An 18,718-nucleotide genomic window follows, 5' to 3' on the forward strand; every position below is an offset into this window, starting at 1 on the left:
GAGCCCATGATAATAGGCTTCTGGCTTGCCCAAAGGGACACAACTCTGCACAACCAACTGTGGTGTTTTAGACGACTGGGCCACCTGTGAGTGAGTATGGTTTTACACCGCTTTTAGCAATATTCCAGCAATATCACGACAGGGGACACCAGAAATGGGCTTCACACATTGTACCCATGTCGGGAATTGAACCCGGGTCTTCGGTGTGACGAGCGAACACTTTAACCACTAGGCTACCCGACCGCCCCCTGGGCCACCTGTGTCCCTCTTCCTTTGATGAAGGTGAATGATAGAAATATGGTTGAAGCCTCTTTCAACAGTATTTGTGTGACATTACCATGTCAAGTATCCCGACAAACCAAGGAGCATTTCCTTCACCAATCTGGAACTTCCTGCATCATATCAGAACTCGGTCACCAGCCCCACGTTCAGTCTCACTTCTGTGACTTCGCAAAGTCACAACTGAACTTCTTGTGCCTCTGCAAACTGTTCTGATAGCCAAACATTTTCCCACATTCACAGATATAGGACACATTATCATGCACAGAGGCCTTGTGAACTCGCACTGACTGCATCTCATAGAAGCTCTTGTCACAAAGCGGACACTTGTAGCGGCGTCGGAACGGCAAGGTGCCGCCTTGATCAGTCAAATTTTCGAAGACACTTGTGTGGAAGGTCTCAGGCAGCAGACCAGATGGAACCTGTGGTTGTCCAATCCTGGATTCCTTAAGATTCCAATTTGGATTCCGTTCCAGATCAACAGAAACATGACCAACGCCCCCACTGATAATGGGCTCTGGCTCCTGATCTGAAATAACAAGAAGATCTCATCTAGTCTCTGCCTGCAAGGTTCTCAGGAGGTGTTATCTGGAGCTCATACACAGATCAGTCACAGAATCAATCACCAACACAGCAAACAAAAGGAACACAACAGATTTCAAGAAAGCCTTCATGTCTAAGATTGTAGCGGTTGTTAGTGGCTGACAGGATGAGCTGAGGTGAAATGGAGTTTAACATTGCCTTCAAGTACATTGCACTTACATAGTGACGTGTGGGTGTGTGTCTACGTGTCTCTACTTTATAGTGCGAGCCCACTGAGGTACCATGCCACAGTCTGACATGGGTCCCTCTCTTTTGCTATGATGCTATTTTTGGAGACAGTCAATAGAGTTTTGAACAAAAATCTGTGATACATTGCTAGTAATTTTACTGTCCTATGATGGCAGCCCTTTAGAAAACCACTGCATGACCTTATCTAGTCACAATAGGGTTGGGGGCGATCGGGTAGCCTTGCTTTGCCTGGGTACAGTGTGTGAAGCCCATTTCTGGTGGCCTCCGCCGTGATATTACTGGAATATTGCTAAAAGCGGCGTAAAAACTATACTCACTCACAATAGGGGTGAAACATTGCTGACTAACTCACTCACTCACTCAATTTTTGGAAACAAAAGCCCCTTTTCCCCAAACTAGTGAGTATTATCTCATACACACACAACCAAAAAGATGAGGTACAATATCAACCAGCCAGGTTAAACATCAGTAAACATCACATATATTTTCATATCAGATCAATATTTGTCATATTTCGCAAATCAATTAAATCAATACTGAGCAATAAAACATGCTGTCAGGCTGTGAATACAATTTGTATCTAATTTTTAATATCAGCTGCAAAATTAAAAGGATGAGTTTGAATAAAGTCTGTTCTTCCTGGCGAATAGAAACATGCATAATATCTTTATTTTAATCATTGACTGAAGATTGTAAGGCTTCACTTAGTATATAGTGTCTGTCCTTGAGGATGGTGTTTAACACTGCAGTCAATCTCATCGTGATCAGATGTTTTACTCCAGTATGATACATCTCTGGTGAGATGAGGTGAGGTGAGGTGAGGTGAGGTGAGGTGAGGTGAGGTGAGGTGAAATGTCACAATAGTGCTAGCCCACGGAGATACTGTGCCACAGTTTAACGTGGATACCCCATTCAGACACAGTATACAGACTCCAACCAGCGAACCAGTCAGGCCCACGTGCACAAAGCGATCTTAGCGCTAAGATGATCGTAACTCCCATTCTTTAACATAGGCTTACGAGTCTTAGCGCTAAGATCGCTTTGTGCAAGTGGGTCCTGGTTTTACTGCCTTAATGCCAAGAGCCAGGCAGGGTAACAACAAGAACCATCTTTTGGTATGACGTGGCCCGGGATCAAACCTCTAACCTTGCAATCTCTGGGCAGAGGATGTTCTATCGACTTGACCACAGAAGCGTGGATCATACAACTCCTTCTAATTAGCAATCAGCATCAAGGATTCTCACTTCCCTCCAAGCGAGCGAAGAATTTGAAGAAACAAAGGCTCTGCCATATATGATCACATTGTGGCCCGAACGACCTGTGAAGATCTGGGTTTAGAACAGGTCTTCAGTAACCCACACTTGCTGCAAAAGGCTACTATGCTTGTTGTAAGAGGCAACTATGCTTGTTGTAGAGGTGACTAACGGAATCGGCTGGTCAGGCTCAATGATGTGGTTTAAGCATGTCATCGTATCCCTATTGCATGGATTGATGCTCATGATGTCAGTCACTGGATTGTCTGGTCCAGACTTGATTATTTACAGACCGCCGTCATATAGCTGGAATATTGCCGAGTGCGGTGTTAACCAACAAATAAACAAACATATCATTTAACTATAGATATGACTCTGAATTTCTTCATTTGAAAGATCAACCAGAATCATTAATGATTCATCAAATTGTCGTTCAACTGATTGTCAAGGCATTCTAGATACCACATTCACGTCAAAGCAACAAAATACTTCTAATATTCTTAAATCTTTATTTCAATCGTCTAAGGAAGTCTAAAACTTTGTCATTTATATACACTGACATGATCATTCATTTTTAAGATACACTGTATATTGATGAAAGATAAAAGAGATCTTACATGTAAACAAATACAGAGAATGACATAAAATATCAACTTGTAAAGGTGTCAAATTCGCAACAATAGTTGGCTGATGTGACAATGAAACACATCAAATTATGCAGCTGTGTGATGAGGATATGCATTACTGGGATGACACGATGGTTTTGTAGAATATTAGCACTCTGCCTGTCAATATCAATGTTGAAGGATAAGAATTTAATAGTCTTAGCGCTAAGATGGTATTGTGGACTATGACTGTCATCATCTATGATGAAGGAGGGGAGCTCCCAAATGCTGAGCATCATTCCACAATAATACTAAGAATGTCATAGGTCTATGCTAAAGATAGGTAGTTAGTCACAAGTTTGAATAAGTGTACATAAGTTACAATCTTTTGGCCTTTTATGCCCAAAGGAATCTGTTTTGTCAGATAATTGAGACTGGATATTCTCTGGTGTTGAGGTTTAGTATTTTAAAAACACGTCTTCTTCATGTTAAGATCATTTGTGGCATAGGACCCTGGCCATTGTCACACCCTCCAATCTTAGTATCAAAGTATGGCAGTAACAATAGTCTTAGCGCTGATGTGTTTTGTAGGAGTCTCTGGGCACAATTAGATCCTTGATAGTCTGAAGCAAGTGACTTTGCTCCTGTCTCTTCTTTATCTGTGTCATGGTACCATGATGCTTTGCAGTTGTACTCCTTCTTTCATTCTTGAGGGCCATGAAGGCATCTGGTTCCTTGCCCCAGAAAAAGAGTTGACCACACACAGGAGTGAGTGAGTATGGTTTTATGCGGCTTTTCGCAATAGTCCAGCAATATCACTGCGGGGGACACCAGAAATGGGCTTCACACATTGTACCCATGTCGGGAATCGAACCCGGGTCTTCGGCGTGACGAGCGAACGCTTTAACCACCAGGCTACCCGACCGCCTCTAACCACACATAGGAGTGAGTGAGTATGGTTTTATGCCGCTCTTCGCAAATTCCATCAAAATCAGGTCGGGGACACCAGAAATGGACTTGACACATTGTATCCATGTTGGGAAATTGTACCCGGGTGACGACCGAACGCTTCAGCCATAAGAACATGGTTCCATGATTTGTGGCAGTATGTCATGGCTGCTGAACATTCTGGGAGTCATTCTGGAGTTGCATACAAGATCAGGCGCTGCTTAACCCATTGGTTCATCATTCAAAGTACCTCGCAATCACATGTCCTCAGGACACACATATACAGCATTATCGATCAGGCGCTGCTTAACCCATTGGTTCATCATTCAAAGTACCTAGCAATCACATGGCCATAGGACACACATATACAGCATTATCGATCTGACATGAAAACACTTCTTTTCCAAATGGCTGGACCTCAGAGAACCTGGCCAATTCTTGACACTCTACAACAGCGTACTTACTGACAAGCTGATTAGGGAAGCTGCTCAGATTGTCAGCTGGAGAAGATGATCGGAGTCAGAAGCAAGTGTGCGTGTGTGAGACAAACTGAAACAATGTTGTGCCAATCACATGCATATAGTAGACCTCTGGTCATCTTTGTTGGGAAAATTCAGTAACCACGCTGTACACAGAAAGTCATTTTCGGCTAGAAACTTGGACCACTGATGAACATGGGGCAACTTTTCCGATGTCTTTGCAAATTTTGTGGGAAAGTGAACGTCTTTCCACATGCACAGGAAAACGTCCGTTTCTCATGAATGGCTTGTCTGTGTTGCTTTCTCGAGTGTGGATGGGTGAAAACCTTCCCACATTCCTGACAAGGATACACAGCTTTGCCTCCTTCGTTTGTGAACTTAGAGGGTAGATATGTGTTGCTACCATCCTCCAAGAACACCACGTAATCATGAGATGGCTGTCCTGGATCCTTCACTTTCGTTGTTTCCATATCAAAGTACTTGAATGATTGCTGGGGAGCAAACTTAAGGCCCGAATCTGAAAGTAACAAAGGACAAAGGCTCAGTTTTCTTCCAAAGTTATTCACTATGACAACGATCAAATCAACACAGACACTCAGGGGTTATTAGATTTGGCAGCCTGGTATATAGGACACATCTTCTGATGTCTCCACAGTCCTCTGTCATACACGTAAGATTTGCCACAAACACAATGCCGAGGTTGATTTTCGTGAGCAGCCTCTCTGTGCCGTCTCCTATACCTTCCCTCAGTGAAAACTTTGCCGCAGATTTCGCACGGATAAAGATTCTTTTTCTTTTGTACAGTGTGCCTCTGATAGCTGAAGAGCAATGGCAAATCACATTCTTCTTGAGCTGTGGCTTCTTCGTAGAACTGTCCCGAACTAAAGCTGGCTAAGTCAACATCTTGGACAGCTTCATTTGATAATCTCGCACTCATAATCACAGAATTTTCCATGTCTGAAAGCAACAAAAGTTCAGTTCTAGTCTTTAATTAAGAAAAACATCAACACACTGACAGACATGTACAGTTGAAGAACAATCTTAATGTTATCCTTAAAACAGGCCACTTGAAATACAAGGCTCACTTCACTGTCACTCCCATTCTGGGTGATCAACTCTTGGTGACACTATGGAATACTTGACAAAGGTGTTGTGCAGTTTATGTTACCAGGACCGAAACAAATGTATAGAGCTTGTATGTGTAGTCTTATTCATCTTCCCATAACAGTGCTGTCATAATGTTGCATAAAACCAGTGTCTGGAATAACTGCCTGCCTGTGGCTGGTAACTTTTCTGTCTTCTTTTGTATTCAGCATTTTATTATAACTCCTTGTACATTCCCAAGTAATTTTTTGCATTATTTCAACTGAGTCAAGAAGGGATTTGTATCTTATTTAAATGTTTTGCACTTTTTAAATATTTATAGTGTCTGAATGCGGGCTGGTAACTTTAAAGATGGGCAGGCATTACTTGCAGATCACCTGCCCGACTGTTCTTGGTGGGTTTTTAAATTATTTCAAACACTGTGCAGGGACAGTTTGTTAAACACATCTGGATCTCTGCAAACACATAAACGCCCAAACAGTATTACTTGTCAAAGAATGTTGGTAACACAAACTGTTAGGGGGCAACAATTGCACAGAAGAGTTTCCGAAATTCCAGTGCGATTCTGCACAAAAGTACACACTTTCACTCAACAATGTAGCTTGTCGTAAGCTGTTGGTGACAAGAGATTGTTAGGGATTCAAGGTACAGTTCTTCCAATGTCAGATGACTTCTGTACACACATTTCTGAACAGCCTTGATTGCCATAGAACTTGGAACAACATTCATTGAAAGATGGTTTTCTGAAGCCTCAGGTTCTGCACAAATGAATACAAATTCCCAAAGAGCTTTGCTTGTTAAAACAAGACACTAATAATTTGAGGACAATGGATATAAGGTACAGTTCTTCTGATGTCAGATAAGATTCTGATAACATCATCCCACACATCATTGCTTGTCAAACTTGTTTGTGACACTAATTATTTGAGGACAATGGATATAAGGTACAGTTCTTCTGATGTCGTATGAGGTTCCGTACGAATGTATACACCTTCTTACAAACACACTTGAAAGTGACCCACACATCACTGCTTGTCAAACTTGTTTGTGACACTAACTATTTGAGGACATCAGATGCAAGGAACAGTTCTTCTGATGTCGTATGAGGTTCTGTACGAATGTATACACCTTCCCACAAACACACTTGAAAGTGACCTTATCATGGATGGAATCCTTGTGCTGCTTCCTATAATCTGGCCGACTGAACTCCTTGCCACATATTGAACAGGGATACATGAGTTTGCCATCACTACAGCTCACACTGCCATTCCCAGCCACTCCCATACTAGAGTACTCATCATGGCAGCCTAAATTTTGCCCAAACTGTCTGTAATATCCACCAATATTCATATTTTCACAGCCAGGCTCAGGATATGAGGGGTCAAGATATGGTGGATTGCCATGACCTGAAAACAACAAAAGACCACGGCTTGATATTCATAGAAAACTTGCCAACATCTCGAGTAAAGAATAGAATCTACCCAAGTTTGATTACCACCAGCCCACTTTGAACATGAAACAACAGATATAGTAGGATACACACATTTTGTTGAAATTATATGTATCTTGTTTAGATATATAAAAAGAACTTCAAAATATATGAAAAGAAGTAACTTGTCAACATTATTTGTTTACAGTGGACAACTGTCACTTGAATTCTTGAACTTGCCTCTGTAACAATGGCCACAACTATCAAAGACAAAATTCCCATATTCAAGTAAGAAAACTGGAAGTGATGTTTAACCTTGCCACAACAGGAAATCCATCCTTATGAGAGAGAGAGACAAACCTAACATCCTTTGAAGCAGCACTGCAGCCTTAGAACTGCACACAACACCAAGAGGGTTACTCAAGGTTAAATTCTGCACTTAAATGACATGTATTCAGGCTCTTGGCATGACAAGGTACAATCACCTATTACAACACCAAGACCTTAATTCCACAAGGCAATCCTCACAAAAACCTGAATGCTGACCTTGACCTTTGACTGATCAAAGATGTTCTCATTTGTGTGTGTGTGTGTGTGTGTGTGTGTGTGTGTGTGTGTGAGAGATAGAGAGAGAGATAGAGTGTGTGTGTGTATGTGCATGTCTGTTGCTTAGCACCACACTCTTAGTATATGCCAGTGGCCTCAAAACTATCAAGGCTTGACCAGATGATCAAGTGATTGATATTATGAGCAGCAATCCACAAATTCGTGGTATGACAATGTAATCAACCAAGCCACCAAGCCTGATAACCTGAAAAGGTTGCCGGGACCAATTCTAACCACGAATCCACAAACAACAAAGCTGGACCCCATTCTACAAATGGCATATACCAAGTTTGATGATAAATACATTTTCTTCAAAGAATTCCCAGGGCTTATTGGATGAACTCTTTGGAAAAATAATCTCTAATGTCAATAATCTTTGCATAGTAGACAAAACATTGCCGTAGAATGAAAAAAACAACAACCAACATTAGTGGATGACTAATTGTTGTCTTATTGTTGGGGGGCAGTCGGGTAGCCTAGTGGTGCGTTTGCTCGTCACGCCGAAGACCCGGGTTCGATTCCCGACATGGGTACAATGTGTGAAGCCCATTTCTTGTGTCCCTCGCCGTGATATTGCTGGAATATTCCTAAAAGCGGCGTAAAACCATACTCACTCACTCACTCTTATAGTTGGGGGGATCGTTAACTCTGGCAAGAGGTTACTGGTGATATAAACAAGGCACTTGGGACAAAAACAAAGAAGCAGAACCCATCCAGAAAATTCTCCATTGAAAAAAAGCTCGGGGAAAAGAATCTGATCAGCTGCTTCCGTAAACATACCCTAATATCATATACCCTGTGCTGTGCTGTTTCTAGGTTTGGTGCTGATGAGCTTGTTGAGCCAGATAGACAGGGCACATTTTCTGATGCCTCTGCAGGCCACTATCGTATGTATACATCTTCCCACAAACACATGGATGATGCAGCTTCTCATGCGTGGCCTTCTTATGTCTCTCAGCATATCTGGCCTCAGTGAACATTTTCCCACAGACATCACAGGGGTGAATGGCCAATTTTTGTTTAGAAGCTGACGCATCCTTCACCACTACATTGTCAACACTGAAACCATAGGGGAAACTGAAACTGGATGAAAACGGTCCCACGGTCTCCAAACCAGCTCTTTGGTTGAAATCCTGTACAGAGGCCTTGGACATTACAGGAAACGAGCCAAAGTCTGAAAGCAAGAAAAGTGTATTCTTGGTGAGATGGGATTAAACTATGGGAGTGTTTCTGAACAAGAACAGTCATGCACTGAGTTAGCAATCCTATCAATTTTCTCATATGGGTGCAATGGTGTGTGTTTGAGATCTTAGAGGTAGTATTCAAGTATAAGAATCATTTTCCTTTGCATGGGTGTTCTAAGTATGTACAATCAGTGAGGGTAATCGTCTGAGTTTGCACATCTTCTTCGAGGAAGAAGGGCTGTTGTGTCATCTGCTGAAGCTACAGAGTCACATGACAGAGCAGACGACACCTGTTGAGCAGTGGTAGCAATCTGTAATTTATGATGGGTAATAAGCTTGCTGATTCCCATGAGGTGTGAACTGATGACCTGATGGCATGTTTTTATACAATTGTACACTTTCATTCAGTGTTATTTCTTCTTCAACAATACACCTGGAAACTGGTTAAGCACTTCCAACTCTATGTATCTAATTTAAATGTATATTTCTAATATCATATTCATGTCTTTTCCACAGGGAGACAAGCAAGGGTGCGGGAACCTATCATGTCTCGGAATCCCCACAGGGAGACAAGCAAGGGTGCTGGAACCTGTCATGTCCCGGAATCCCCACATGGAGACAAGCAAGGGTGCTGGAACCTATCGTCCCGCAATCCCAACAGGAAGACAAGCAAGGATGCTGGAACCTATCATGTCCCGGAATCCCAACAGGAAGACAAGCAAGGGTGCTGGAACTTATCATGTCCTGGAATCCCCACAGGGAGACAAGCAAGGGTGCTGGAACCTATCATGTCCCGGAATCCCCACATGGAGACAAGCAAGGGTGCTGGAACCTATCATGTCCCGGAATCCCCACAGGGAGACAAGCAAGGGTGCTGGAACCTATCATGTCCCGGAATCCCCACATGGAGACAAGCAAGGGTGCTGGAACCTATCATGTCCCGGAATCCCCACATGGAGACAAGCAAGGGTGCGGGAACCTATCATGTCCCGGAATCCCCACAGGGAGACAAGAAAGGGTGCTGGAACCTATCATGTCCCGGAATCCCCACAGGGAGACAAGCAAGGGTGCTGGAACCTGTCATGTCCCGGAATCCCCACAGGGAGACAAGCAAGGGTGCTGGAACCTATCATGTCCCGGAATCCCCACATGGAGACAAGCAAGGGTGCTGGAACCTATCATGTCCCGGAATACCCACAGGGAGACAAGCAAGGGTGCTGGAACCTATCATGTCCCGGAATACCCACAGGGAGACAAGCAAGGGTGCTGGAACTTATCACGTCCCGGAATCCCCACAGGAAGCCAAGCAAGGATGCTGGAACCTATCGTCCCGGAATCCCAATATGCAAGGGACAGGCAAGGATGAAATTCATTACAACCTAAGTTACATCATTGTGAATACCTTTATTCAGTGGTTCCATGGTCTCACCATCACTGAGGACACAAAGGACAGGTTTTCTGATGTTTGTGTAGAGTACACTGATACTTGTACACCTTTCCACACACACAGGGATACGTCACATGTTCATGCTTTGCCTTCTTATGTCGCTTTAAAACCCACTGATCTGTGAACAGTTTCCCACACAGCTCACAGGGGAATGTGTAGTGACTCTCGGACACTCTCCCATCTCGCCACTCCACATCCCCAGTGCCTGCTGCCACTCTGTAACTCCCTGTCATACCACCGCTACCTCCTGCCATGACTTCATAACCCCTTCCTGCCAAACTATCATATTCTGAAAAAAATAAAGAGAAAAAGGCTGGACTGTAGCTGTGTATAATTTTTGAATGAATGTTTGAATAAAATAACCTAGACTTCTTCAGAAATCTTTTTCTCTAAAGATAAAAAAAAAAATCATTAAAAGAGTGAGTGAGTTTGGTTTAACGCCGCTTTTAACATTATTCCAGTTATATCACGGCGTGTCAGTTTAATGTGTGATGCAGGTCTTCGACGTTTATCGCTTCGGTGAAACCCATGAACACGGGTATGGTGCTGACAAACCTAGAAACATAATTGGGGCCAACTGGGATTTGAACCCACAATCATAGGTTTCTAGCATGCCCAAGGGACGCAACTCTGCACAGCGAATCGCGGCGCCTTAGACGACTGGGCCACCCATGCCCCCAATCATTAAAAGAAAGACATATCAGATTATTTTTTATTCACCAAATATTTACCTGTATAAGTTGCTATATGAGCAGTGTTTGTTAAGTTTGTCTTGTCGGTCTTGCAGCTTTACCTATAACATAATTTAGGACTGCCTCCTTGGTCTCAAGGAAAGAGCATCTGCCCGGAGAACAGAAGACAGGTGTTCCGATCCCTGGCTGTGCCATACCAAAAGACATTGAAATTTGATAGCTGTTTCCCTGCTTGGCTTTCAGCATTAAGGGGCTAAAACAAGCACTGGTCAGCTTGGAGTCATTATACTGTGTCTGAGTGTCTGTTTGATTGTTTGTTGTTTAATGCAGCACTCAGAAATAGTCCAGTGTCTGAGTGGCGTATAAATGTTAAACCGCAACATGCAATCTAAGTGGGATAGTACGACAAAACTGACATTAGTCTGGGCTAATACAAGCAGCTAGGCCTGACAGGCACGCAGCCCAACAGGCACACAGCCCGACAGGCACACAGCCCGACAGGCACGCAGCCCAACAGGCACACAGCCCAACAGGCACGCAGCCCAACAGGCACACAGCCCAACAGGCACACAGCCCAACAGCCCGACAGGCACGCAGCCCGACAGGCACACAGCCCAACAGGCACGCAGCCCAACAGGCACACAGCCCAACAGCCCGACAGGCATGCAGCCCAACAGCCCGACAGGCATGCAGCCCAACAGGCATGCAGCCCGACAGGCATGCAGCCCGACAGGCATGCAGCCCGACAGGAACACAGCCCGACAGGCACGCAGCCCGACAGGCACACAGCCCCACTGCCTGACAGGCACGCAGCCCGACACACGCACGCATGCACAGTGCTATATAAGTGGAATCTTGACCATGACGTTAAACCCCATTTCACCTTAACTTACAGCAGAAGAAACTTTAAATGGTTTATATATCTATAACAAAAACAAGGGTATAAATAAATATCTTTATTTCCATGACTCTTCTATAAACTAAAATGGATGTTTTCTGCAATGTTTCATACTTAAACAATGAGAACATGTGTGGATGCTCAATCTCAGAGATGTCAGGATTACATAACATACTCATACATATCTCCTGGCTTCAGTTGTGCTGTTGTTTCATGTTTTCCATGAGTGAGTGAGTGAGTTTGGTTTTACGCCGCTTTTAGCAATTTTCCAGCAATATCATGGTGGGGGACACCAGAAATGGGCTCCACACATTGTACCCATGTCGGGAATCGAACTCGAGTCTTTGGCGTGACGAGCGAACGCTTTAACCACTAGGCTACCCGACCACCCGTTCTCCATGAGACAAGAGGTTGTTGCTCAAGGACCAATCATTTGATATTCTGGGGCTGTCCTGGAATTTTACAGGAAAAAAATAAAGTGTCCCCAAAAATTCTTGAAAATATAATTCTGCTTCAGACTGTTAAAAAATAAGAAATACGCTCCACAAAAATAACATTGTTGGGAGGTGTCTTTCTTTAAAAATAATTCAGGCTCATACTTTTAAACATAAAAATATCTTATTTGAAGCTGTACCTGAAAAAACATCTAATTGCGAAACAAAATCCCAGACCTCCCAAGAATATCAAATGGTCCCTAATTTCCTGTTTGTTTGAACTTACATGACTGGTTAATGTTGTCTTATTCCAATATTATCCTGCAATCATTTTGTGTTTTGTTTAATGGTATGTTCGCCCTAGAAGTTATTAGGGTGGGTTGATGCATAATTAAAACATGATCCGATATATGAGTAGGCGTAACCTGAATTAAGTGTGAGTGAGTGAGTGAGTGAGTGAGTGAGTGAGTGAGTGAGTTGGGTTTAACGCCGCTTTTAACATTATTCCAGTTATATCACGGCGTGTCAGCTTAATGTGGGAGGAAAGCCCGAAGTGATGCAGATCTCAGATGTTTACCACTTCGGTGAAACCCACGAGCACGGGTATGGTGCTGACAAACCTACAAACATAATCGTGGTGAACCGGGTTTCGAACCCACAATCATAGATTTCTGGCGTCCCGAAGGGATGCAACTCTGCACAGCGAATCATGAGCCTTAGACGACTGGGCCACGACACCCCCTCAGGTGTAAGTACATGATGCACTGATGAATCCATGAATCCATGACATCCCTACTTAATATGTATGTATACTACTTAACTTTAAACAGGGATAATGAGATATGTCAGATTTATTTAGATTCTTGACATGTTATGAGAATCATTTTTGTATCATGGAAAGATAAAAATATCTCTATCACGAGTGGAGTAGTACATTTAAAAAAGGTGTAAAAATATCAAAACAATTGTCCAGAAAAACGAACACTGTCCTTCCCATGTGTAATAGCTTGACCCATGTACAGTGATTGTTGCAGCCGGAATCAAATACAGCTGCCAACTTTCCAAAATTCAAATTTGTACGTTGTTACGATGTTCTGGTCGAGACACCAAAGCCAACGATATGAATCTCCACAGTACAATACAGCTATGTGATTCCGATACTCAGCTGATAATTTTATTGCTTAGTGTCTATTTTTTTATGTCATCGACTTTAATGACTTTAATCAATATTAATACCAGTGGAATGTCTTGGTTTGACTGAAGCAACACCATAAATAGAGTCCATACCAGTTGAGAAAGTTGTGAAAGGCCAATTAATGGCCGTCTCCTTACCCATGTCTTAGCAAATGTTGTCCGTAATTTGGCATATTATTTGTATGAAATAAGGGAGAATCATATTTCTTAATATAAACTTAAATAATAAACTTAATTTCAAATTCACAACAAATACAAACAATGCAAAGCAGTTGGCGGCTATGGTCTAGTGACGGTGCAAACATCATCTTGTACAGAACAGTGAGGCTGCAGAAGCCTCGCAGGAATACCAGCGTAAAACAAATACAGACTTGTTTAAGAAATATACCAAGACCATCACTTCAAAAACCTGATATGAAATACAGAATAATCAGCTGGTTCTACCAATGCAAATAACATGAAAGGTCTTTTGTTTAATTACTGTCTACAGATCTTCAGGTGGTGGAATTCAAATCCAATTGCAAACAAAATACAGATTTGTTGAAGAGGTCAGTTGGGTATGTTGAACTCATGACCAGATATTTAAGCATAATAAAAGATAATCTGGAACAAGTTTGTTTGTTTGTTGTTTGACGCCGCACTCAGCAATATTCCAGCTATATGACAGCGCTCTGTAAATAATCGAGTCCGGACCAGATCATCCAGTGATTGATATCATGAGCATCGATCCACACAATTGGGATCGATGACATGCATCAACCAAGTCAGCAAGCCTGACCACCCGATCCCGATAGCCGCCTCATTCGACAAGCATAGTCGCCTTTTACAGCAAGCATGGGTTGCTGAAGACCTCTTCTACCCCGGATCTTCACAAGTCTGGAACTAGACAGACAAAGTAAACAATAAAAGAATCGGGTGGTCCTCAACTGCTTTGGAGTAGCATACTTCAAACCTACTCTCTTTCATACCATTTCAGGCCTTGAAACTGGACCTTATCCTGAGACACCTATGTTTTTTTCCCAGTGAAATATTAAAAGAATCGATGGGAAATATTGTTTCAATTTTTTCAACATCTTAGGGTTAGCGGATCCGTAAACCAAGTAACAAGAAAAACAAATATTTAACTGATGTCATGCTTATTGGAACTTCAATGTTTTAATCAGCTTGCAGCAAATGTATTGAGACACACATCGTGGTTACTTTGGCTTATACTTAACGGCTGTCACCAGGCAATGACTGTGGATAAAAGGATTTATTCCCTAGATGAGCAAATTTCTGGAGTAATATACCAAGGGTTCATAATTCTGTCCTTTGACACAATGACTTAAACCAGTCTCCTCTCCCATCAGAATCAAGAACCACTGTTCTCTCAGCTAATGTTCTTTGGCAGTAGAAATGAGCTAAAATGAAACTGAAAATTTATTGGTCAACAACAAAAGGAAAAGGGCCATGCTTCTCCCTGACATCCAAAAGTACTTCAAAGTACTATTACATGTGTTCCATGTTGACTGACCCTGGTTGTCCAGCTGAGATGGATTAGCACAACACATCCACTTGTCTGCTAAGAGCATTGCTGGACCTACACACCTCGCCACAAACATACTAGTGATGCTTCCTGGCAGCAAATAATATTTCAAAAACAGTAGTTCAAAGTTCATCAAAGTGTTGCATGTTTTGCAACTAGTCTAGCTCAGCCTGAAGAGCACAACACATCCTCTTGGCTGCTTAGAACACTGCTGGACCTACACACCTTGCCACAAACAAGTCAACAGAATCCCGAAAGCCAGCTGCTTCCTTGCATGAAATAGTATTTCAAAGCGTTCCAACTTTGACCAGATGGGTGATGGTCACCCTACAAATCTAGCTGAGCCTGAAGAGCACAACACATCTGCTTGTGTCTGCTTGAAGCACTGCTAGACCTGTACACCTTGCCACAGAGAACAGGATCCCCAAGTCCATGCTGCTTCGTGAAGGTGTTCCAGCTTTGACCCGATGGGTGATGGGCTCCCTACCAATCTAGCTGAGCCTGATAAGCACAACGCATCTGCTTATGTCTGCTTGAAGCACTGCTAGACCTGTACACCTTGCCACAGAGAACAGGATCCCCAAGTCCATGCTGCTTCATCAAAGTGTTCCAGCTTTGACCCAATGGGTGATGGGCTCCCAAATTGTCTACTACTATAACTGTGCCTGATAAGCACTACATATCCTCTTATGTCTGCTAAGAGCACTGCTAGACCTGTACACCTTGCCACAGATGCAGACAAACGTCTTGTTCTCATGCACTGCTTCTTTGTGGACTTTTCGACTGTCTTGGCTTCTGAAAACCTTCTCACAAATGTCACACTGAAACAAGCCCTTCAAGTCCTGCTGACCACCACTACTGCTAAGCCATGATGCACCAGTTATGGGGAAACTACCAAAACTGGTAGGAGTGCTATTTCCGAAACCAAATCGGGGAGAAAAATGCCTGACCTTCTCCTGGATGTCAGCAATGTCAATACCTGCAAGGAATAAAAGAAAACTGTTGAGACTTTTCTTCATGATGTGAGCACTAAAGGAGGAATATCCTCAGCATTGTGACAACTGACAAATTCTGGATCACCGACATATACTGTATTCGGCGTAATAAGCGCCCATGGCGATATTTGCTAATATATTGGCAAGTGAACAACAATCCCTTCTGACTGATCAATGTACACAAGACTTCAATTTATTTGTGTATAATACACACTCAATCATGTGTTATATGCACCCTTAATTATGGGCAATAGAATTCTGAAAAAATATATGTGTCGTATATAAACATTTCAGGCTGTCAGCATGAACCACGAAATTAACGATCTTTTAACTGTTTGTTTTTTTTCCGCCAAAATAATATTCTAATAAAAGCCACCTATTTCTAATTTTGAGAGCACCCTGGGCGCTTATTATGTAGAATATGGTACATGTTTGAACAATAGTTCTTCTTTCACAGTCTGCAACTTAAGTGACTGGTCCTATGGCCAAGTCTTATTTACATTTCTTTCTGAAAAGGCAGGTTGGGCCTCGTAGCCTCCTTAAGTTTGCGTGACAGACTGTTTTAAAGGAAGACTGTGTTCTTGTTTGTTGCCAATCTTTATGTTAGGTCTTGATGTTGTTACGCATGACATTGAGACATTGAGGTTTGACTTCAGTCATCAAGTTTTATGACCTTGTTCAACCCAGCCATAACTGGTTACTCAAACATTTCCAGCACACCTAGGCCCACTTGCTCAAAGCGATATTAGCGCTACAATTATTGCAAGTCTATATTAATATATCGGAGTTACGATTGGCGTAGAGCTAAGATCACTTTGTGCAAGTGAACCCTCATGTCTTCACTAATTGTACAATGACATGACAAATTGTAAGTGTTGCTCCCATTTCGATAGGATTCCCAAATTTGGCTTCATGTTGTTGTCAGCTGTATCTGTCCAGCGTGGTTCATTTTTTCTTGCATATTTTTCCATGTAGGGAACTGATCGAGTGAGTGAATGAATATTGCTTAATGCCGCATAAGCAATTTTGCAGCTATTCGCGGCGAAGGGAACTGACCGAGGCCAATGAGTAACCAGTGAGGTCTTCAGCCTGACCCCTCGTCCCACTCTCAGTTAGATACAGACACATGTAGCCCCAGTCTTATCCTTGTAATAATCCTTTGAGTGCTTTTCTAAGGATAAGTCGCCTGATGTGTACAACATAGTATCAAAGATCAGACCCAAAGACCACCAACATCAGCATGAACAATATTCTCTGACCTACAGCTGACAGAGAGCGAGTGAGCATGCGAGTGGACAATGAGCAACCAAGTTTTTTTTGTTTGTCCCTCTTAGAAATAGTCCAGTCCCATTTTGGCAGATACAAAGAATGGGCTTCATTTTAACTTGGTCTTTGGTTGTAAGAGTAAACACATCACAAACTATGCTACCTGACCTACTCTGCAAACAATGAGGCATAGCCACCAACTTTCCCAAATTACAATCCGTACAAGCCCAACAGTATGAATGAATCGTCTGCCAAATCGGTTCCAAAACTCAGCTGAAGTCTACATCGTTGTTTAACTCAATGCACATCCAACATGTAGTTCCTGCTTGGATCTGTACCCCGGAGAGCGGAAGGTCCGGGGTTCGATCCCCGTCCGCGTCATACCAAAAGACGTTAAAAGATGGTACTTGTTGTTATCCTGTCTGACGCTCGGCATTAGGGGCTAAAACAAGGACTGGTCGGCTTGGAGTCAGTATACTGTGTCTGAGTTGGGTATTCATGTTAAACTGCGGCATGGTATATCAGTGAGCTAGCACTATAAATCGGCATCAGTCCGGACTAGTACAAGCAGCCACATACACACACGTGCATGCACGTCGCTATATAAGTGCAATAATCTTGGACGCGACGTTAAACCTAATTTCACCTCACCTCACCTTGGATCTGAACCTACTTGTGATTAGCTAGGACCTTCTCACAGAACTTCTTGTGCCTACTGAGTGCACTGCGGTATTTGTACACCTTCCCACAGACACAGGTAAAAGTGATGTTGCTGTGAACAGCTTCAAAATGTATTCTCCTTGTGTCCGGGTTGGAAAATGTTTTGTCACATATATTACAAGCCAACAGTCTACGTGAAAATGGATCTTCCGTATCGACAGATACCAAGTGTTCAGAAGTAATTTGAGATGCAGCTCGCCCAAAGCTGTATATATTTGCTTGAGTTTTGGTCACATGCTGTCCAAAACCTTTGTCTGTGTAGCCTGCATAGCCAAAACCTGAAAGTAACAAAAACAAGTTCTAGTGTCTGTTGACTTTATCTTTTCATGACACATATGATTTTGATGCTAATCATTTTAATAGCAGGTGTGTGTATGTAGCAGGGCTGTGCATTGGCACCTTTTTTTATTGCAATATATAGATATAAGGGCAGGGACGAGTCCAAATTTACTAACCAGGTACCCAACCCCTGATTACCCAATGTACTCGGGTACCCGCTGTAGGTCATGGGTACAAAATTTCTGATTGGGAATAGTTTGACCATAGTCCTGGCAAAATGTATTTTGATACAATCTAAATTGTACATGCAGATCCTATTTCCTACATATGAAAAAAATATTACGCTGGGTTTTACAAAAGAGGCAAACTTTGGACTTTCCTCCTACATGAAGTTGACACGCCATGATATAACAGAAATACTGTTCAAAGCAGCATAAAATCCAACTGACTCCTGTAACATGTTAACTTAAGCCATAGTGTTCATGATTGGAAGAAAGAAACACTGAATATTTCCCATAAGGGTAGAATGATCGTGTGTAATAACATGTGATTCTCAATGCTGATTGGTCAGTTGAAGCTATGACATCAC

General features: G+C 42.6%; 1 protein-coding gene across 16 annotated transcripts in view; it reads right to left on the reverse strand.

Moving 5' to 3' along the window:
• The window catches only part of LOC124128197 (C2H2 finger domain transcription factor mtfA-like), a 98,809-nt gene that overhangs the window by 33,732 nt on the left and 46,359 nt on the right, over positions 1-18,718 (reverse strand). For 2 of the 16 annotated variants that reach the window (XR_007219620.1, XM_046491779.2), the window contains 2 exons: positions 17,804-18,128; positions 14,464-15,848 (listed from right to left, as the gene is read on the reverse strand). The exons of 8 other annotated variants lie outside the window; for them this stretch is intronic. Coding sequence is in view for 7 of the 8 variants with exons in the window: in XM_046491779.2 (XP_046347735.1) it covers positions 15,842-15,848; positions 17,804-18,128 (332 nt within the window). In the remaining variant the exon portion in view is untranslated. 6 more of the 16 variants (XM_046491642.2, XM_046491611.2, XM_046491692.2 and 3 more) reach the window with 6 other exon arrangements.

Source organism: Haliotis rufescens, unplaced genomic scaffold (genome assembly GCF_023055435.1).
Source record: "Haliotis rufescens isolate VD_foot unplaced genomic scaffold, xgHalRufe1.0.p SCAF_9, whole genome shotgun sequence".
Lineage (NCBI taxonomy): Eukaryota > Metazoa > Mollusca > Gastropoda > Lepetellida > Haliotidae > Haliotis > Haliotis rufescens.